The sequence below is a fragment of the Gordionus sp. m RMFG-2023 genome, chromosome 2 (genome assembly GCF_954871325.1).
Source record: "Gordionus sp. m RMFG-2023 chromosome 2, tfGorSpeb1-WG-v2, whole genome shotgun sequence".
NCBI lineage: Eukaryota > Metazoa > Nematomorpha > Gordioida > Chordodea > Parachordodidae > Gordionus > Gordionus sp. m RMFG-2023.
The window spans coordinates 37212395-37236878 of record NC_088776.1 but is presented as its reverse complement, the minus strand read 5'-3'; the positions used below and the strand labels follow the sequence as shown (position 1 = coordinate 37236878).

Genomic DNA, 24484 nt, shown 5'->3' with positions numbered 1-24484 from the left:
ATAATGTTAATATCTCCGATTTCTTTTTTTCTATTATTTTTAATCCTGATCACTTTATTATTATATAAAATAGGATGTGGCTTTGATCAAAATGATTATTTTTTTTTTAAATTATCTAGGTTTGCAATTAATAATAAAAAGTAAAGAATTAGGATCCCTTAGTAATTTGCAAATATTAATTACACTCATAGTTCCAAGATTGAAGAGAACAAGAATTATGGTGAGCGTAAGTAAAAATATATTTTATTATTGTTATTCTTTTATCTTCGTACACACACCATATATATATTGTCTAAAAATATAAATTAGAATACATATAATCAAAACGAAAAACAAAAAGTAATAATAGGTAAGGTTATAAAAATTAGATTAAAAATATAAATTTCTAAACGAAAAACAAAAAGTAATAATAGGTCAGGTTACAAAAATTAGATTAAAAATATTATAAATTTTGAATATATAACAAAGATTAAAAAACATTTTTATTTTGTGATTTATAAATTTCTCTATTCCTCCATATTAATTTTAAATTTATATCATTTTATATTAAAATATATATTCATATTCTGTTGAAAATTAAACCTTATATTTTTGTTATATACACAAATTAAATTTTTTTTAGATGTTCCAATATGCAGAAATTTTCTTATTACTTTATTTTCTTATCATATATATTATTATAAAAATTGTTTAATATATAATTTATTTTTTACATTCATTTATATATGAATTTTTAAATAATAGTTAATTATTTTTATATTGAAAAATTTTATAATTAAATAAATTCATAAATACATACTAGTGTTGTGTTAAAAGGCTCAATTTGAGTCGATTTTTAAAAACGGCTAACTCAATATTTTAGCCAAAAAATATTGCCTAAGCCTCGTAATTTCACTGACAAATGTCCAAATCCTTGTGCTATCTCTGAACAAAGTTTTTAGGCTAGCTTAATATTTCACTGGGTAAAATAACGAATTAGCCGTTCTAAAAATCGACTCAAATCGAACCGTTTAACAACACTAATAAATACAATGAAATATTTAACGTTTAAAATCATTATAAACATAAACTTTATCTTTGCAAATGGCGATTATTTTAAAGACTTTTTTTTAATCGTTGCAGTCTATATTAATATTAGTCTATAGTTATAACATATAAATCTTATATTTGAAAATAAATCTTTCAAAATTTAATTTTCTAAAAATTATAAGGTAAATATTTATATTTTACATTTAGTTATCTTGAATTGATTCCAACAGCAACAGTCGTTATTTTTATAAATAAATTTTATATAATTATTTTTCTGCGAAATTAAATTTCGTATTCATTATTCAATTTATATATTAATTTCAATGACTGTTATAATTTTATAAAATTAATAAACATCTTTTATTTCTCACCAAAATGCAAACAAAGAGTAAAGAGTTATTTCAATTCCAGTAGTACTGTAACCCCTTTCGATTAAATCACAATTAATACGTTATGATTTAGACCAAAAAGCCCCAAAATTTTTTGTTCCCCGAATTTATTTAGATATATAAATTTATTTATTCTAATAGAGTTTTGTATTACACTGGCCAAACCTGTGTTTATAATCATTCTACAAACGAACAAAAAATATTGGCTACTTGTTTCTTGAAAATATTTTAAAATATATTTATTTTATTTGAAAATTAAAGCCGGATCCAGTCCAAATTTTTTTAAAAATATTGGGCCTGCCCTTGATATCTCCAATGTCTACCTTCCTATTTTTTTTTACTTATCTAAATTTTAAGTTTTCCTTTTTATATTGAAAATTTGTAAAAATTACTACGTATTTAAATATAAAATATAGTTATTTACGATTTCAGCCATATAAATGACATATATTTACGGTGCGAGAACTCTTGAGCCAGTATCTATCCCACCCAGTATACGATTTTGCAGAAATATAAGGATATAATGTCTATCTTTAAAAAATATTTGAAAGAAAAAAAATTTAGTTTTCTTTTTATAGTTATTTCCGTTTGGTAATAAACTTATTTCTAATATAATATATTTTATATCATATTAAATGGCTATTATTAGTACTATTTAATAAAATTTAAATTATGTTTTTAGATTAATTATTTCTTGAGAAATTTTAAAAGCATGAGATATTTTGGAAATTTAACGTTTCTAAAGATGGTCATATCTCAAGAAGTAAGCTGAGTTGGGAATTAAAATTTTATATACTAGTTAGTGTGTATATTAACCAAATTTTTAAAAAAATTAAAGGGGGTCGGGCTGAATCTTCGGTTGATTTAATATGGAATAGATAAAAATCAATAATAATTAAATATGCAAAAGTTTATTTTATTAAATTATGCTTTTATTTTTATTATGTAAAAAAAGTAAAATTATTTAGAAATAAAAATATAACCGCAATTAAACTAATCAAACACATCGTGCCCTAATCGTTTTATTTAATGATCATATTTAAAATATGAATAAAATGTAATCGTTAAGACATCGATCTAGCCGGGTCGAATCGAAGCTCTTAACACAAATTAATAAAAAGTGCTTAATTTTTTTCAAACCATGTTTATGCAACATATAATTGATGCTAAAGGTTTTTAGATTTATAAAAATATATTTATTTCAGGATGTGAACAAAACTTCGCTTTTAAAATTTATATCAATAGGTGCCATATCTCATTAAGATTAAATATATTTTAAATATATACATTATAACTTAGGACAAATCAACGATTTCCTATGCTCTATGCTCTATGCTCTATGTCTATTCCTATTTTGTTTTGTTATTCCACTTTTGATCATTACGATTTCGTACAGTATGATATTTGGTACAATCTTCAAAAACAATAAGCAAATGACGCAGCTATTGGAGATTTCATCTTCTAGACGCCTCATATATCATCGTGGGATAACATTAGATATCAAAATCGCAAAAATGTCCATATATCTAGTGATTGGGTAAGAAAGGAAATAATAACAATTACTTTCAGTATATAACATAACTAAAGACCTAATAAGTGAGTCAAAAGAATTCCAATAAAAATGATTTGAGAAAAACCTATCTAATAGCAACCCCCTCCCCTTAGCATATTCCTTACTATGCCTATGCAATCAGGATTTTCTAAAGAGAAAGTTAAGGGTGTCTACCTCTCTTGTCCCCTTTTGGTATGTCTTCGGTCGGTTACATATATATCTTTTAGATTATATTGATTTTACATTAATAATAAATGTTTTTTTCAAGAAAATATTACATGGGGGAAGGGAGTGATGGACCGAAGTGTGGGAAGAGGTGTGTGTAAAACTATTAACTCTTATTTTATTAAAATGTTATTTTTCAAAAATTACAAATTTCCGATGTAAATTTTCCTATCGCACTACTTCATCAGAGAAAATCTAAAAATTTTGAATAAAACTTATCTTATATAGAGGCAGAATTGTTTAATTATTATTTTTATTTTAAAGGTCTAATAAGCAAACTTTTCTAAATCTAACATTTAGGGAAAGAACACTCCATTAATACAACGATCTATTTCTATATAATAAACTATTCATAAATATAGTTTTTTAGTGGCTTGGGGTCCTTATGCAAGCTTATTCGTAATATCTTTGATTGGCAAGACGTCAATTATCACACCGATACTAACTTTGTTTCCAGCTATGTTTGCAAAAACATCTGCTTTGTATAATCCATTCATTTATGCAATATTTTACCAAAAATACAAAAAAGTATAATCAATTTTTTTAATTTTAAGATTTGATTTATGAATTTGAGTTAGTGCTAATAAAGTTACCTTTAAAAAATAACCAGTTATCGTTATAAGTTACATTATAAAGAAGATCTACCACCGCTTTTACAGTTACTTTATAATTTGATTAAAACTAGTAATTTTAACGAATATTCGATGATATAAAAATTTAATAATAAAATGAAATGATAATTTTGTTTTTGTATTATGAATGCATGATGGACAAGCATTAATTATTTTTTCTACAAAATAAAATATGTTAAAATGTTTTTGTTTAAATTGATAATGTTTATATTTATTAAAATATGTTAGCGGATCTACAAATATATATTTTTACCTGCCCATTTTTAAAAAAAAATTTTGCCCGTCCATCATTTACAAAAATCTTAAACCCGCCCACCCGTTTGCCGTTTAAAATAACTTACCCCCCGCCAGCCAATATTAAATAGGCGGATCGGACTGTTAAGATTTCTAGTAGGGAATAAATAATATTAGGGTTCATCTAGGCTATCATATATCTTATTCATATTTTTTAAACTCAGTTTATTATTTACTAGGTTTTGCTTAGAAAATTTACATCTACCTGGTTTAAAAATTATCTAGCAAATTGCGATCTAATAGGGTTTCGGTTAGAAAAATCATACAGTGGCAGTAAGATGACAACACGTAAAAATGCGATTATAAGTGACAAAAGCTCTTATAAATAACAATAAAACAAGAATGAAGAATAATGTTTAACTTTACTTTTATATACAATCTTATTTTTATATAATCCAAAATTAATATATTACTCCTGTATCTAACATTTCTTACTATCTAAATTTTACTACAAGAATTATTTTCAATTAAAATTTTTAAATCCCAAGATAATTGCATAATAATTTAAGAATTTTTATATTAATGATAGAAAACTTTACATCATCGAAAAAAAAATCTTTTCATATCATAAAAATCATATTATTTCTTATTATTATTTAATTCCAACCAATCAACAATATACGGTTGCCTTATAATTATCTGTTAAAAATTATGCAAGGCTACGACAGTTTTGTACATTTATTTTTGATTTATAATTAATGTTTGAATAGTTATTTTAAGTGTATATGAATAAATTGTGTCTAAACATATTTAAATATAGTACATCTATTATAATATTTCAGTGAGTGACGAAACGACCTTAGAAGCAATTTTAATTTTTCTTAAAAAAAGCTTTAAATAAAATTAATATAATCTTTATGCTACTTTAAAATAAGTCAACACCATTCTTTATTACTCTGTTGATATTTTTATGTATTTTTATTACGATGAAAAAAATAAACATTGGGGAACCAATTTAAAATTGCTTATCTTTTAATTAAAAAAAAATCAAGCAAAAGTAATGTGTAATTTTACATTTAAAAAAAAAGTGTTGGGGAAGTAAATAAAAAAATGCTTATTTATTTTAATATTATGCTTTTCGAACAACACCAACTTTACAAAACTGAAAAAGAAAAATTTTTTCTATAAAACTTTCGCTCAACAATCGCAAGTTCAGACGGGATTTTAATATAAAAAATCGTAAATTTCAGCTATCCTATCTATTTCAATTGAAAAAAAAATGTTAAAAGGTTTAAAATCTAACAATTTTAGTTCCTGAGAATACTCTAAAACAAAGACGAATTCCGCTCATTTATAAATCTTAATATTTTGTATGGTTTGGTTAATAAATATAAAACCAATTGCTAGTAAACTTCGTCACTGGTATTCCATTATTCATATAATTTGAATATTAAAGCGGGTTTTTATACAAATCAATTTGATATTTTATTTATCTTTTATTTATAGAACTTCTTTCAAGTTATGTGTTTAAGGGTCTCGGTACAGAGACTTAATCACCCTCATTGTCAAAGATGCTCCGATCCGGTGACTTTTTGTTATCATTTGCTGAGGCGATTTTAATTAGGATTTTGTCTAAACAATTAGATAGCTGGTGCGACGACTTCAATGAGAATCCACACCAGATAAAGGAACACCAAGAAAAGACAGAACAAGTACAACTACATCTAAGATGATATTAACCAGATAAAGGAATCCAAAAGAAAAGAGAACACTTAGTACAATAATTCAAGCACCAGGTGGCGGAACACAAAATGATCTAAATCAAAATAACCTTATTTTAATAAATAAAACAAGAAAAGGCAAAATAAAATAAAAATATAATAATATTGAATTTAATTATAATTATAATAATTCAAGGTGTATGTTAAGAGTTACCATAGGTACCGTTTATCAGAGTATTTTATATAGTATTTATCAAAGCATTAATTGACCTTTTAAGAAATAAAATAATAAATGAAAGTAAAGTTTAATTTAGTCATAATATGAAAGGAACGGGGTTGTACAAAGCTATACGAATAATCCACGCTCATCGGGATTTTGGAAAGAGGAGGGAACAACGATTGTTATTGGGGGGGGGGGGGGGTATCTGGGGCAAAGGATACTTGTGTTAGTTAGAGCCTAGAATCTAGATAATAATTGTAAAAAATCGGCGATTTTTGGTATTTTAAATGTTACTTTAAAGCTCAATGTGCTTTTAACCCGGTAATCACATTGAACAGTGACAAAAAAATTATTTTACGTTACGGTTAAATAAATAAAATAATCGTTAGGATGAAATCTATGGGGAGATTCGTCCCCTTGTAATTGATTAAAGCCAAAAGAGAAAATTATAAGGAAAAAAGGGAGCCGCCGCTCCCTACCTCGTGAACTATGGAAAGTTCTAGTGCCTGAGAGGACTTATTTTCAAAAACAATTTTAAATTACCGACAAAAATTTTATCGAATCTTTTATTAAAAATTTTTTCAAAAGATATGTATAAAAAGATTTTATATATCAAAAAATAATAATAAAGATATTTAAATGATAATCATTATTCAAAGTTCACGAATTCTGAGTTTGAAATGTTCTTTAAAATAAAAAATAATATTGATCTCTGAAGATTTTTTTTAAAGAAGATTTTTAAACAGAATTTTTGATCAAATTGTAAAAAATATTTTATAAGTAAATTTATTGCGATTTTATGCATAAAAATATTTTCATGATGAAATAACAAATTAGAAAAAAAAATTTAATCTCTAAATATAATCTTCAATTTTGTGATATAAAATATTTTGCTCAAAATTTTGGCATAAAAAATGTTCAATTAATCTGTTTCAAACTCCGCAAGGATTTCATTGCAAAATTAAAATAATTTGTTAGGTCAGTTAATAAAATATTTCGCAGTTAATAAAATATTTCGGGTACTTAAAATTGTGACACATCTTTAGTTAATTTATAAAAAAAATAAAAATTAAAACAAATTTGAATATTTTTTAAATAATAAATGAATTAGAGTGTTTCATGCATTTGATAAACGATAATTATCTTCTTTCTTATAAATATCTAATGTCTTTTTAATTCCGATTGATTCCCTAATCAAATTTTTGGATTTGGTTCATTTGTAAAAGTTTTTATTATCGTTGATAGTTAAAATTTACAAAACTATTGGAGTGAAAATAAAGTTATTGCGCTTATAAGTTTATGTTAATGAGTTTCTAGTATTTTATAAGTTTCAAATAAAAAATTTGCTAGGGGCCCAAGGGAATATATTTTAACCAAAAATTTTACCTAAATTTAGAGATTTCGCCAAAAATCAAACCATTCTGCCAGTTTGAGACGAAATTTAGAGGCTTGGGCAACATTTTTTTTGACTAAAACCTTGATTTAGCTTTTTTCTTGAAGCGTCGAGGTTTTTAACAAGCCTATTCCTTAGAGGAAACCAACAAGTAACAATATGCCCATTAATGCGATATTCGATCCTAGCCATAAACCTATAGTAACCTTTATTGGGAAAGGATCTCCAAAAATTTATTTCCACCTAGCCTTTTATCAGATTAGAGTTGTATCAAATTTGGTGAAAGCGGGGGGGGGGGGGTGATGGCTGATCTTAATTTAATGAATGAAAGTTTTGTATTGATGCAGAACTGAAGATAAAGAAATATATACATGAATTTTCTTGTTTTATAATACAATTTAATAATTGAACATCATTAATTTGGAGGCGATAAGGGATTGATGCTATGGTTATGCGATAAAGAAGATAAATTTAATAGATTAAATTTGGTTGGCAATTGGGAAGAGCGTGACTTAAATCTGATAATTTTATATTTCAATGTTTTTATAACTATGTCGAAGTTTTAAAAATGGCATTTTCTTTGGCATATATAAACATTTTAAGATTAGAATTATACTTTGTTGCAATTTTGTACGTAGTAATAGTAATGCACATTAACGAGCGCTGGCACTGATTTTGCATCTTTATATTAATTGAACTCAACTCAAATTAATATAAATACTAATAATATTTCTATTTTATTTTGTCATTGATGATTGTCGTTTATTTATATTATAATAAATACATTTAAAAAATATGATTTAAACACACTAAATCTTGATAGACTTAAATTAAATATTACAAATTGAATCAAAATCAAATGAGTAAATTGATCGTGGAGAATGGAAGAGCCATATTTGTAGTTAAGTATTTATATATTGTTCAAACAAATAAATATATTACACTATGAAAATATATAAGCTATCAATAAACGCATCTTAAAAAATTTAAAAACAAGTATTTTAAGGATATGTATATATTATGCTTGATCTTGTGATTATTTGTTAAGGAATTTATCTAAGAAAAGAATGTTTCTAATGATTGCATATTTCATCAATTGTGTGTATTATTTGATGTTGATAAAGCTAGTGCGATTTGACACAATATAACTGCTAGGCTAATTTTATATAATAAATAAAAGATAATTTATTAGTTGAAGATAACCTGAATATCCCAACCATAGTTATTTTAATAATTCGTTTTAAAGACGACATCCATAACATCTTAATAAAAAAAATTATGCTATATAAAAATTTAAAATAATTTTAAAAAATTGATATTTTGAATCTATAAAGATTTAATAATTAAGAGGATGTAAATTCATTATTTTAATTATATACATTGGTCACAATCAACTTTTTCCTAAAGCCGTCACAGCGATCTTATGTTTGGTAGTTTGTTGGCCTGCATCGGAATCGGAGACGAGAGATGCTTTGAGAATCGACGAATTATTATGAGATGATATAAAAATACTCGCTTTTTCGTGAGAAAAATTATGGCAATTGTTTTTAGAAATATATTCCTTGTGAATGGCCTGTGGAGGTGAAGAGTGATTTAGAGGGGCGGAATTTCGGAAAGGCGAGGCTATGTGTAATAGATTTTTTTAAGGTAAATCATTGTTTTAATTGGCATAGTTATTTTAAAAATAGTGATTGTAAAAAATATGATATAGAAATCTCACTTTTAACATAGCAAATGATTTAAACGAAGCGTTAACTAAGCTAACTACTAGGACCAGGCGACTAATATAGTAAAATCCCAAAATTCAGTCGTTTTTATAGGTAACCAATCTAAATTAGAGGTCTAATATGAACGGATTTTTAACCCGGCGTTGCCCATTGTTTTAAAAATTAACCCGCTAGCTAACCCATAGTTTTTTATAATTCACCCACACTCAAGCCTATTTATCTAAAATTTTATATTTTATTGGTTGGTTTAGCTTTTTATTTATTTTATTTTAATATATTACTTAAATTTATAAAATGTACATTAAGAAATAAAAAAAAATATTCACTAAATATAAGTCTGTTCTGCTCATTTAGTCCAAAAAATATATTTTAAATTCACTCGCCCCCTCATTATTTTTAAAATATTTTTAACCAGCCTATTCACCGGCCCGATGTTTAACATTTTTTTGTCAGCCAGCCCAAACCCGCCCATATCGTATTGTCATATATATCACGAAGATATAACAATAATTTTTAATCATCTATACTTTTTGAACGGAATAAACTCAAGCTAGAAAAACCAACCAAAATCATGTATACTATGTTAGAAACCTGCAGACTGGGCTCTTGTTGGCCCAGTTTAACTCCGATAGTCTATAAATTAGTTTTTTGCACCATGATGTCGAAAAAAACATTAACGAATATAAAACCAGAACCGGACCAATAAAAGGGGTGAGGAACTATTTTAAAAAAAATATTGAAAAGTAAAAATTATTTAACTTTTTGTCATAAATCTAACATTCTATAAAAACGCTAATATAGTGTGGGATGAATTTTAAAAGTTTAAAAATTAACCAAAATAGAATAGAAATAATAATCTAAATTTTCTAATATTTACCATTAAACCCATTTTTAACAGTTTTGAGAGGCATGATTTCATACTTGTCAACCAAATCCTTTTCATCTGCTCTTAAATTAAACCCATTATTCGGATTTCTTGTAGGATAATTGTTATTGGAAGTTATTAGACTTCTTTGATTTAGAGAAGAATCGTTTCTTTTTAGGTGGATATTTATATTGGAATCCTTTCTTTGATTATTTAGGCGAGTTTTATTAGTAGATTCATCGTGGTTATTATTTAAGGCTTCCCGTCGATAATTATTGTGGGAAATGTCTAGGCGATTATTTAAGGTTGTGCTGTCTGAGTTGTATTTGTGGTTATTGGAACCTTTAATAGCACCAGAGAGAGCGTCTTCCATACGAGCGTCAAAAGGCGTAATATTATTTAAGTTGAGGTGTGAATCGTTAGTATTACTATTGAAAGAAATGCCTAAATCGGATAAGAGCGATTCTCTGGAGTCCAATAAGTGTTCGCGAGCGAATAAATTTTGGTCGTGAGAATTCTACGCGAAGAAAAAAAAAATTAAATAATATTGTGCAAATTTACATTTATGAAAATAATTCCAACCATGTACATATCTTTATAATTTAGTGGACAAGGTCTTGATTTTTTATACCTGATTTATAATATTTTCGATAAAATTAAAACAGAAAATTATTGTGAGCTTGGGGTGAGATTAATTTAACATGTAAACATTAAAACTTTTTAAAATATATTAAAAATGTGTAGTATCGCTAGAGACGGGCAAATGTGCTCAGCAAGCCGTAATATAATTTAAAGTCGAAATCAAGAAAATTGACTATATGTTCAAATAACTATCAACTAAACATAATTAAAGCTCCTACTCTAAATAAATTAAGTAATTTATAGAATATTGTTTATGAGTTTTTTTGTCACATTAAATATATTTCAAAAACAAAGGTATGATATCTAATGTTTTTTTGACTGCTGTATCTATTAAAATTGAAATTTTAATGGACAGGATTTCTTTTGAAAGAATTACTTTATTAGAATAGAAAGCACATATTGATTAATTTTTTATTTCAAAATAAAACCTTCACATTTTTTTAACCAAATTAATTAGTTTATTCCATATGTTTCCAATTTGTTTTTTTTTCTAATAAATTCTATATTATATTTGAATTATAGATATTATATACAAGTAACAATATCATCTATGATTCGAATTCAGGTTTTTCAATGTATTTATTTATAAATAAATTTGTTTTCTTAATAAAATTTAGGTTTTTTTAAAAAAACAGTGGTAAAGCACCACGCTATTGTCAAATTAAAATGAAGTGGGAAAAGTATATTAAATGCCGACCACCAACATAATTAATGCAATATAGACCATAACCAGCCTAACCGAAAATTTAATTTTATATTTCCTTACTAAACTTTTTTTCCCCCCGATTAAATATTGCAATTATAAAATCAATTTTTTTTTCATAGGTCTGGGTCCTTTCAAATTTTATATTACTGAACTATTAAAAAAAACAGGATATTTGAATAAAATCGGAAAAAAGTAAGCCTTGAGGCTAATATACAATTTTATAGTTGTTCTTAAAAATAATATAGTAGAAAAAAAATAGTCTAAAATTTTTTGTCAGGGTCCTACTCCGGTCCGAAATAAATTAACGAGTCCAAAAAGATGTCTTACTAAATCCAGCAGATCAAACATGAAAATATATAGATCAATAAAATAAAAAATAATAATAACAATTCCGGTTACAATAGAATTAATTTTTTTAATATTTAAGGTCATTATATTTATTATATTACTATAAAAATATGGATTATGCTTTCATAGTAGATTTAAAAAAAATATATTTCCTAAATTAATTTTTGAAAGTGTGGCTGTCAGCTGTTGCCATTTATATATTTTTTTTAATTTAAATCTCTTTTCAATTATATTAGAGTAAAAAAAAATATTGCTAATAAATTTATTAGCAAAAAATACTATCGTGTATCTCTATAGTTTCTCAGGTGACCATAAGTTTAAAACGTTAAAAGTAGATAACGTCAAAAATAAACCAAAAAAATATAAGACTTCTGGAACTGAAGGAAACTATACGAGGTTTGTTGCAGTAATGTCCCAATTCAATCCTTCTAATAGAAAAAAAATTAAAAGTTAAATGTGGGGAAACACCGAAAATATTTTAATCAAAATATATATAAGTTGTCTAGAAGCATAAAAATGGCAAAGGGAAAAAGTTAATAGGTAAGCATCAGAGGTTTTATTGTTGTATAAACTGTTGTAGATAAATATTGTCAAATATATTTTTTTAAATTTTTTCTTATTTATATTATAATTATTTTTATTTATTTGAGAAAATGCAACTATTTTCAAATAATTCCGAAAGAAGAATATTTAATTGAAAAAATACAAATTATGGATTTTTATTTTTTAGCTTGCATCTGTTAAATGGAAAAAACGATGAAATTAAAAATAAACATAACTTTATAGATACAAAATAGTAATAACAATTAATAATGACTTTTTAGTCCTATCAAATATTTATTTTAGACTTAAATGTTTTTAATTAATTGAATTTTTATGTTATGAATCAGATCCATTTAACTAATCCCTCCTATACCCTTAAAAAAATGAAATATTTTTCAATGTTTTTTCGTACAGGGCCCTCTATCTCCCTTAAACTAATGATGCTTAGACCCCACAAAGTGTCCAGTGATGCAGTCACTCCCTCCTAAAAAAGTTATACCAGATATTTTAAATGACGGGAGAAAGGAGGTAGGAGTAGAATTCATTTGCTTCCATATCTATTTTAGAGAGAGGGGAGGGTTTCCTAAAAGGTAGGGTGTAAAAAATATTTTAAGGAAGGGGGTGGAGGGTAAAGCGTGTTGCCTCAATTTTTCTCTCTTTATGAAGACGCGACAAATTGCACTAAATAAACTAATATGCTTGAATTAGGTGTCTAAAACATATGCCTTAGCCTATACCCTGGCTCTGTTGTTTACTGCTATAACTCCATACTTTTACCTAATAACTTTAAAGATTTAGCGAAATTTTTTGCACAATCAAAAATATCCGCTTATCATAAATATTTTTTTTGGAAATTATTTTGGCCATAATGATAAGGGAAATAAATAAAAAATATAATGGGCAAAGGCGGCAACATAAAAAAATTTATGAGGGTTGTAAATTTTTTTAAAAAAATTTAACGTTAATTAAAATATAGATTAGATATCTAGAAATCACGGCCCGGCCCATTTTAAAAATAATTTCGGCTCCAGCTGGGTCTATTTCTCGGGTCAGGTTTAAATTAAATATGATATCATTGCATTTTGTCAAGTTGATATATTTTAAAATTCGTTAATATATTTTATTTGTATTTATTAAATAAATTCGGGCCGGGCCAGGCGGACAAATAATTTTAATTTCTGTCGGGCTTTTCGGGGCAAATAAAAAAAATTCGTTCGGAATAGGGCAGAGCAGGACAAATTTTTTAAAAAAATTTCGGGATGGGCCGGGCTTGAAAAATTAAACCCGATGCAGATCACTAATAAAGATTAATGGTTCAAAATTATTTACTTAGTAGAGTATTTCAATGGGGGCGAGAGCCCCATTGACCCCATGAAGTCGTCGCTTGTGATGAGAGTAAGGGGTATAATTATATTCTAAAAAATGGGGGGGGGGGGGTATCATGCTATATACCATAAAACCCGACCTTCCTACGATTTAAAACACGTTATTGCGTCACCCCCCCCCCCCCCCCCACGGCAGACGGCATCATTGTTTTCATAAAGGTATCTCAAAATCTTTTAATTTCTTGATCATTTGTTACTCCGTATTATTCTAGTAAACGAATCATATATAAAAAAAACTATAAATTGCCGATTTCGCCTTTTAACATAGACTAATTTGGGAGATTAGCGAATAAAATTTTTTTTAATCATAGATCATGTTTTGATTTTCCTAAATATTAATTCTGAGATATAAGCTCTGTTTATAATTCCAATTTAAATGCGAGCAAGATATCTCTAATAAGTAAAAATATTGTTGTTTTTAGATTAATTTGGGCGGCGAATAAAATTTTTTTTATTATGGATCATGTTTTTGATTTTTCTAAATATCAATTCTGAATTCTGAGATGTAAGCTCTGTTTACAATCCAATTTAAATGCTAGCAAGATATCTCAATAAGTAAAAATATAGTTTTTTTTTAAATTCTTTCATTAGAATGAATATAGAGCCCAACAAATTGATAAAGAATTGTGGGATACTTTTATGAAACATAAAAATTTTATAAAAAGTATTTAAACTTCGGTCTTTTGATGTTGGTCCAAGGTTCGAAATTTAATATTAGGAAAATATCGGTGTCATATGGCAATATTATTATTTTTATATAGGGACTCTGCCTTTCACTACTAGTAAGAAATGTATCATGAACAAAATGATAATTGAAAATAATTACCTTGAATTTGAGTTTAGATTTATCGTCGGAATTTGTTAGAAATCTGTTGGGGATTATGGAACGCGATATCTTTATTCTCTTGTGATTTTTGTTGATTTGCGATTGTTGAACTTGTTGCAAATTTCCGCGTCCAAAAAACTTGGCTTGTCGAAGGTCTTCGTTGTAGAAAGTATCGTTGACTTTATTGCGTTGGTTTTTAATAGTTTGGATGAAATTATTAGGGTGGTAATCGGTATTTTTAAACCGTTTAGGACTTTTCGTTATATTATTGCCAGAGTTAGAATTCATGCTTAATGATATATTTGAGTTATCGCTATTTTTTATATATCCAGTTTTGGGATGATTGATAGAAAAATATCTACGAGATATAACACCATCTACGTCGTTCAGTCCTTTCAGGTGGATTCCCATATCTTCCTCATAATCTCCATACATATCGTCTGCTTCATCTTCTTCTTCCTCATCTTCTTCTTGTTATAGAGTGATGTCAAAACAAGTTTAAAAAAAATATTATTTTATAAATGCTCGAAAGAAAAGACTATTTTATAGTGAAATCTATTATTTCTATAAATAAATCAAATAAATTATTTCTTTGATTTTAAAAATCAATTACAAATCAAGTACTACTAATGTAATGACCCCCTATCTTAAATGTCTCGATAAATGAACAACCCTGGAAAGTTCTATCTTTTAGTCATGTTTTAATATTAACTCTTTAATTAATTATATTATGATTTTATTTTAATAGTTTTTAAAAAATAATGACGGAAAAGATTTTATTATTTACCGCCAATATTATAAGGCATTATCTCTTTTTTCTATTACCTTATTTTATGGATAAATAATAATAAAATTTCAAAAATAGAGCTTTTATACGTTGATTTTAATAATGCATCACAAACTAACCTTCTTGTTCAAATTCATCGTTAATATCGTCTGCCAGGTATAGCGGTCCAGAATAGTCCGCTTCGTCTGCGTAATAATGTAATTCCGTTTCCTCATATCCCTCCTCGCACATTCGAGGATCGTTGTTTTCTTCCTCCTTCCCGCCTAATAACATTTTGTCATTTTGGTTCATTCCGATATCGTTTTGGTTTAAGTTTCGAAAACGAGGGTAAATAATATTATTATTATTAGTGGTAGTAGTAGGAACATTATTAGTGGATATGTGATTGAGGTGCGCTATATATAATTGCGTGTCCATCGTGGTAGAAGGTATTCTGGAAGTCAACACGTTATTATTATTATTTTCATTATTCTTTTCCAACTCAACCATTTCCCGTTCGATTTTTGATTCTCTGTCGTTATTTTCATCTATTTTAATATGTAAATCATCGTTAGAATTATTTGTAAACATGTTATTTCCATGGTTCGGTCCAATAGTATGAAGTAAGGGAATATCGTTCTCTATTAAAACATTCGAATTTGAAGATACTGTATGGGTAAATGTTAAAGGAGGAGGATTGTCAGGTGAATTGAGGCAGGTTTGTATAAGAGCCTTCCCGCTCTCACTAGTTATCATGGGTTGCAATTTGCGGGTTGCAAATGTGTAAACGTGGCCAGTCTCGCTGGCTACGAGCAACATAACTTGTGTACCTGTTAGAGTGGATAGCTCATAGGCCTACATTTGTATAATATTTTAATATATAAATATATTATAAAAATTTGACTGCAAAGTATTTTATATTTAACATGCACGGGTTCGATTTCAAGACTCGGCCAGTTATAAATTCAACGTTGGCATGGTTAAAAATAAATTGTAAAAAATAATATTTAAAGCGCAGTGAATTTTATTGTCATTATACCAAGGTTTATTCAGTGCTGTAGTACTAAAATTGGGGAAAGGGAAGGCTTATTTTTTAGGGGCATATAAAAATAGGCAATTTTTTTTGTAAAAATTTGAATTTTAAGTCATAAAAAAATCTTTACGTTTTCTTGTAAAAATTAATAGACAAAAAATTTAATTTTTTATAATTTATAACGTAAATAGAACCTTTTTACTAAATTGCCAAAAGGAACGAATTAAAGCTTTTTAATTTACTAAACTAATTTTAAAACCGTTTTCTTTTAAATCTTTTGATTAATGTCTATTTGTTAAAAAATTTTATTATTATAAACAAATTTAATCTACTGATTTACGTATCTTAACTTTATAACACTAATTTTTTTTAAAAATTTGGAGAAAACTCGAAAATTTAAATTATATTTTAAAAATTATAAACAATGAGTCGTACCCTTTATAATATTTTGCACTTGAACTGTAATCTTTATAAAATTTCCCCTTAATCACGACCTATATACTCTAAATCTAAATCAAATTAGATCACCATAAATTTTATTTTCTTTACTATTTAATTCAAAATAAAATTTCGAAAGGTTTAGAAATCTTACCTATATATTCTGGTTTAAATTCTAGAGAATACAAATCAAAATGAAATTTACTTAACATTCGTGAATCAAATTGGATGTCATTTACTTAAATAAGAATTCATCAGAAAGATAAGTTAAAGGTGTGTATCTTTTACATGTTTAATATTATCGTTTCCTATTGTTTTATGTTTAAAATATATTTTAAAGTTACATTTAAATAAAATGATGCCCAGTTATCCGACTCAATTTTTAAAAAATTAAATTTCATAAACATAAGATCCTATGACGAAATTCTAAAATATTGATGATTAGTGGTAAACTATTCAAAATACTTAATCTAACAGTCCCCGAAAAAAAGTGGAAAATAAATATGAGATGTTTGAAAAATCTATTGATATAAAATAGATATTCGTGTACCAGTAGTATTATTTTTAATTGAAATCCATTGCTCGAAATGAATCATTCTTTATAAGAATATTCATTTTATGGGTTTTTATTTTATACGATATTCATTTGATATCTTAAAAAATCTTTATCAAATTCCGCCATTTTAAGGTAAAAAAATATACTTAGATGACATGCCAGTAAATCAAAAAGAGACTCCGAATTGCGTTTATGAGTAAAGGGAAGATTTAGAGAGCGCCTTAACCCTTATGATTTTATTTTATTAATTCTAGGATGAATGAAATCATATATACACTTGATTAATTACATTTGAATTTTGTGGTACGAAAGTTCGATAAAGCCTAAATCTTAATGTTTTAAAGGGCTATCAAATTCCCCCAAAATATTTGTGTTATAGGATTGTATGTAGTAATGTGATGAAGGAATTATTAATTCAAACAAATAAAGATATTTATAGATAAATCTTATTGATTTGACGCATATTTGGTTTCCGCAAGGGGATTTATTTTTTCAACAAGATAATGTGCCATGTCATCGGAGTGTCGAACCGTAAAGTATAACGGTTCAGTTTCTTTGCGGTTCTTAAATTTTTTAACCAATTTAGTTCCATTCCAGTTATTTTTTATATAAAGGTTCGTTCCAGTTTTTTTATAAGCTTTAAATTTTTTGAATTAACTAGAATACCCATACTAATATAATAAAGATATTTTTAAAATTATAAAAACAAACAAAAAATTAAAGAAAAGTTGGGTATGTATGTATCTTTATTTTATTATAAAACATGATTAAAAAATAATAAAACATAATATAACCAGATATAAATTTGTAACATTTATTTTTCGAAATTGAATTAGAACGAATTAATATTGAAAAATAATATATCAAATTATGCCAGTTAGCTATGAACCGGTTTAAATCGGTTCGAAAATATTTATAATATTTAGGTTCTCTCCTTTTGGAATTATATTATGTTCAGTTATGCTTATGGTACAGAAAATAATAATGGGTTTTTTTATTTCGCGGTTCGGTTTGACCCTTGTATGTCATACATCAAAAATGACTAGATAGCAGTTTAGTTTTGCTGGAATTGCCTGTATCCAAATCTAAATCAAGTAAAAAGCTAGACAAATATAGACCTAAAAACAAATGAGTTGAAAGAAAGGTGTGAAACTTTATTAGAACTCTCTGCCTAATGGTATGAGTAGTCTTAAAAACAAATGGGATGTTATAGAAATGTGTAAAACCTTATAAAAACTCACTGCCAAAAAGAATTAGGCTAAAAATAGTGTTAAAGGTGGAAGTTTTAAATATGGGGGGAGGGGGGTTGAAATGTATGTCTTTACTTAAGAAAAGGGAGGAGAATCTCATACCTTCATTCTCACTCTTTATCTTCCCAAACTTTTGGAATCGGCAAGACGTCTGAGTTTGTTTCCAATAAAGATGTTAATCTTTACTATTTGTCATAATATCTGATTAGATGGGGTTTCTTATATCTGTAGCACCTGTTCAAACACTGCTATCAACACCAAGAGTCTTAATGCGACAGATTCCAACTTCAGCATTCTGGGAAATCCTTTGAATCCTCTAAAAAAACATTTGCCCTTAACTAAAAATGTTAGTTCATTCTCTTTGGAGGGAAAGGGGAACTTATACACTCGTTAAAATAGAATACTATCTGCTATCAATATAATATCTTCTTCCCATAAGCAGCAGCAGGCTAGAGTTTAAAAGATTGCTCAAGGCGAAGATCAGTTTTAACGTGCTTTGACAGTGAACATAAAGTAGTATTGGCGGTGAATGTCTATGCGAAAGGAGTGAGCGGATTTACATATATATAAGATGGAGTTAAAACCCGAGATTGTTTTTAGAAAACTTTTACGGGTTAAAAAACTTATTTTATAATTGATAGAAAGTTCTAGCTATGAATTTTAGGAACAAATTGTTTTGAATATTTTTGAGGTGAAGTTTTTGGTTCATACTGAATACAATATATAACCCACTTTTATACTAGTTAGAGAAACTGGCTTTTTTTTATTAAAGATGCTTAAAAGCTGTTTTTTTTAATTATGAGGAATTTTTTGTTTTTAAAAACCCCTTTTGCTCATCCATTCTCATGCTAATGTCAAGTAAATAAGGGGCTAAGTAAAGATAGTTTTATTGGAGACGATTAGTTTAAAGATAGATGAAATTCTATAAAAACTTTAATAGACACGGTTTCTTAAAGTTTCTGCATTGGATAATTAAGTATGTTGCATGGTGTAAACTAACTCAGGAAAGAGTATGTGAAGATTTTTTTAGGTAGGAGGTTTAAAAAAAATTTGTACTTCATTAATTAAAAAAACCAATAATGAGAAAAATGTTTGTTTTATTACAATAATTTATAAATAAAAAAAGAAGGGGGTGAGAGGGTTTCAAACAAATTGCAAAATTGTATTTACATTTATATGATGTATAGAAGATCTTTATAAATGATTCTTCAAGAAGTTATGACCCCTAAAGCCCTCCCTGATGCAACTGGCCATGGTATTACTTGTATTTATCACTTTTTAGAAGTAATTAGAGTATGGCCAAAAAATATTAATGTTATATTTCCTTCCTATTCTTCAATCTTTGCTTGATTGAACATCACATTTATAAAATGAAATTTAAAAAAGGAGTTGAGAACATTTACTATTCATTTTAATATCATATCCCGTAATAGAATAAAATTGATAAACATCATTAAATTATCAAGGGTCATTCTACTTTTAAATAAAACAAAGATTAGTCTTCTAGGATTAGAAAAGAATTAGTGATTTTTATTTTATTTACAGGCCAAAAAATAGAAATTGGTGAAACAAAAAATAAATACAAAACCAGATCAAGTTCTGTTTGGGCCAAAAATAATTGTGTATGTCTTGTGATTGCTAAATTGACATGTGATTAATCTCCCCGTTCCAGATACTAGACCTACTAATGAGGTAATTAGAAACTGTTTGATAGAAAGCATTAAGGGGAGGTGGGAATCAGCCAAAAAAAAGTGAAAAGTTAATAAAATAATCTTGTCAATAAATGAGAATATTTATGCCTTTAGGGTATATTAATTTAACACATATGAATGATTTAATATATTTAAAATTATTTTTCTTATTATTAGTATGTAGATTTTTAATTTTTTTAAAACTATTTTACTAAATAATACAAAAGGTTTGAATTATAAAAGTAAATTGTTAACAAGTATAAACCTAAATAATATCTTATTAAAATAATCTTTATTTGATATTCTATAGAGATTATAACAAAACTTAGGGTACTATCTTTTGATAAATATTAAATAAACGTTTTATAAGCTTTATGTAAATGTTTGTATGGTAAACAATATAAAGAAAAACAAAATACCTTTTTCATAATTCCAGTCTTTCTTTTACTGAAGGTTGTATAACGCCTCAGTTTATTATCTATAAATTCCATCTTAATTTTAACTCTACCTTTAGTTTTTTTGGCAGGAATTCCATTTGGTATAATATCATCTTCTGAACTATTTGATTCCATATTTGAAAATATAATTTTGAGGAATACCAAAACTAGGATATTTAATATCTTTACGGTTATAATTACAATTCATTTTTCATTTATTTATTATCTATCATTCCCACTATAATCCAATCCTAATATGATATGTTAATAACAGCTGAATTTCTTCCATATGAATAGGATAATTGATATTGAGTTTATTTAAAAAAGGCATGTGTTATATTTAACAAATATAGTTCAAGGATTGCATAATTTATAAACAGATTTAAATCTATATTGTGCATGATATTTTAGAATGCAAATTTATATATTAAATTGTATAATGCTTCTAATGATTTTCAATTTTTATTGTAATAAATAAGTTTATTTTATTTTTTTAACTGTAGAAGAAGTTTAAGAAGATATCAAAAAGTATCAAACAAAATATAGGTCATAGAAAAAGATAATATTGGAAGAAGCTTGGTAAATTATTCTATAGAAGAGATAGAGATTAGGTAATTAGAGCGTATAATTTCTGTAGAAATGTTGTTAAAATACCCAATAAGGGTCGATTTTTAAAACGGCCGATTAAGATTTTAGACAAAATAATATTGTATAAACCTCAATATTTGGTAAGTAGAAGCCCAAATCTTTCTGCTATCAGTAAAATCACAAGGCTTATACAATATTATTTTGGTTATCTTAATCGAGCTGTTTTAGAAATACCCGAATTAGGCTTTTTAACAAAACTAGCAGCAATCCGAGATTTAGCAAGGGCTAGGCCATCGGAAATTTGTTTGATGTTGAATAATTATGGATTGAGCTTAACTTTTATTTTTATTATTTTTTATAATTCTATTTTTGTGAAGCATTCAAATTGTACGAAGATTTTTTCTACCGATGTTTTTTTACTTAAGTAGATATATATTTTAGAAATAATAAAATAAAATTTATTTATCCACCACTATTTAGCGTCCATATGTGAGGACCGGAAAACCATGATAGTAGAAAAAATTTCTTCAGATCTTCTTTAAGGAAATCAAAATTCTTAAATTAAAATTAAATATAAACTAATTTAACATGATTTTAAAATAATTTTACTCAATTTAAAAAACAAAATTAAGATATGCAACTCAATGTGATCAAGAAGCAGTATAGAAGTTGAACAATAAGCTATATCTATATAGTAAAATCAATGGAGATTTACAATTCCAAACCCACGTAAGAAGAAAAGTTATAATAATTTAAAATACTATTCCAAAATAAAATCATAACTTATAACATAAAATAACTTATAACACAAATATTAATCAATTATAATGGATATAGATGAACACATAGAAAACCTTGAAGAATATTTATTAAACAATGAAATAACAGTAGATTTTCTTAATAACTTACCTGATTATATTTTTGATTTCTTAAATAATGATCAGATATTGAAATTAACTAATGATGAATTCACAGGCGCAATAAAAGGGTATTATGAATATAAATTATCCTTAGTTCAACCATATAATCAATATAAAAATCATAATATTGGCAATTTTCAGTCTAAAACTCATTATAAAAAAAGTATATATAATAGTAATTGCCATAATAGAATAATCCAGGAAATTATTATAAGAATAATCAATATAAAGACTATAATCATTATAATTAATATCGTAATAGAAATAATCCAGGTAATTATTATAAGAATAATCAATATATAAATTATAATGAATATAATTATTGTAATGATAAAATTCATAATCATATTTCCATAATAAAAATAATTATTACTATAACGAACAACCTTATATATAAGAATGGAAATGTTCGTAAACAAAATAATATTTGTAATAAAATTATGGAAATAAAAGATAAAAAACCAATTGATTTAGAAAATACCTGGTTTATTTATTTATAGCTGATTATGATTCTGATCCTTATGAATTCTGGAAAAGCGCTAATTAGTTAAATAAGAAAACTTTTTGTGAACTTAAAATACTAAATATTATGGACATATATCGTACTAAGCTTATTAAAAATTTGAAAATTATAACTAAAAATTTTAAAGTAATTTAAAGATAAATCATATATGAAGATAATAAAGTCCTATAAATTAAAATATATAAATCATATGATGAAATTTAAAGAAATACTTGTAATTTAAGAAATTAGTGTATGCTAAAGTAAATAATAAAATTATAATTTCAAAAGTTGACGTGAATCTTACAAATTGAAATCCATTATTCACATGTTAGTTTACAAAGAAACTCCTATAATTTAATATAAAAGTGATAAAAAATTTAGGAAACGTAACACTTTGAAGATAATAAACCTTAAATCGTACTAAAAGGATGGTACATTTAAGAATAAAAGTATTATAAAGAGAGACAATGTCAAAACTGTACATATTAATTTCAGAAATTTTTTTAAAGCTGCGATAAGAAGATCATTTTTTACAAATTTGAGGCAAAGAAATTATTTTTAATAAAGGCAATGATGATTTGAAGAATAATTATAATATTAAGACACTTTTTAAATTTAAAAAAACAAGGGTGTGAAATTCAAACTTTTTTAAAAGAGAGGGAAATGTGCATAATAATATTTTATTTAACCCAGGCGCGTACGCAGATGGGGGGGGGCAGGGGGACAAATCCCCCCCCCCCCCCCAGCCCCCCAAAGCCAAAAAATGCAGATGCCGGATTATATTTTTCAAAAATATTATTGTTAATATTAATTTATATTTGTTAATATTTATTCTTATCTCATATATACATATATATATATATATATATATTTAATTACATTTATTTATCACATTCATCTACTAAGTTATTTTATCAATCAATTTCGATTTCAACTTTTCCTTGGTGTAATTTACCTATTATTTTCAAATTTTAGTGGCGTAATATTTATATAAATTTCTAATAAAATAATAATTATCTCTGAAACTCCTTGTCCAACAGGGAGAAAAAAATTGCAAGCTTGTCCAACGAGATCGAGTCTCCGCACAGTAACAGCTATTTTGGAGTTAGAAGAGCTGATTATTAATGTTATTACTGAAATATCACAATGGCTTGAAAAAAATATTTCCTCAGAAGCAAGAAAATTATTGGATTCAATACTTATTCCAAATTTTTTTTCTCATTAGAATGTATTATTTAATTATACAACTATTTTATGTAATACTTTTCAAAAACATAACATTGACTTGATTAAGAAGATGAGAATAGCGGAGAGCATTTTATTAGAACTCAAGGAAATAGAGCTAGTGTTGTTGAAAAATTTCATATTTTATATGTTATTGTTGAGTCAAAAGCAGAGCTATACGTGTTAAATATTTGTCCCCCTCGACTTGCAGCAAGCAAGCTCATCATCAAAACATTAATATAGGATCAGTAGAAGAGTATTATAAAACAAATGTCCCCTCTCCCAACCTTTTTCATATGGTGATAGAAAAAAAATATAAATATTTGTTATATTTTTATCATGAAGATGTTAAAATATCTTATGATGCCTTATTAGCTGAATAACTATGATTAAAAGATTAACTATGGTTGATACAGTCCCAAAAAATGCTATGGATGCTTTTATTTCAAACACATTTTAGATTATACTCCCAATTATTAAAATGGTTATATATATATTAGCAGATTTTTAGTAAACTAATGAGAGAACCTTCACTTTTTTAAGAAGAATAACAGAGCCTTGCAGAGGTACCATTTGCAGGACCAGGCCCAGATTTTTTTTAAAAATTTTTTCCGGCCCGGGTTTTTTTTAAAAAAATTT

The 24484-nt window shown here is 26.2% G+C and overlaps 1 protein-coding gene across 3 annotated transcripts; it reads right to left on the bottom strand.

Annotated features, from left to right (window-relative positions):
• Window positions 1–8226: 8226 nt before the first annotated feature.
• On the bottom strand, window positions 8227–20831 carry LOC135923164 (probable serine/threonine-protein kinase clkA). 3 transcript variants are annotated; one of them, XM_065457762.1, is made up of 6 exons: window positions 20680–20811; window positions 15344–16058; window positions 14438–14907; window positions 10000–10504; window positions 8775–9018; window positions 8227–8551 (listed from the first exon to the last, which is right to left on the bottom strand). In XM_065457762.1, exons 1-5 carry the CDS (start codon window positions 20719–20721, stop codon window positions 8786–8788), a joined length of 1965 nt encoding a protein of 654 aa, XP_065313834.1. In that variant the 5' UTR covers window positions 20722–20811; the 3' UTR covers window positions 8227–8551; window positions 8775–8785. The 3 variants fall into 3 exon arrangements, with proteins under 3 accessions (XP_065313834.1, XP_065313832.1, XP_065313833.1); XM_065457760.1 differs by having other exon boundaries at window positions 8231–8551; window positions 20591–20831; XM_065457761.1 differs by having other exon boundaries at window positions 8236–8551; window positions 14438–14904; window positions 20591–20830.
• Window positions 20832–24484: the final 3653 nt, after the last annotated feature.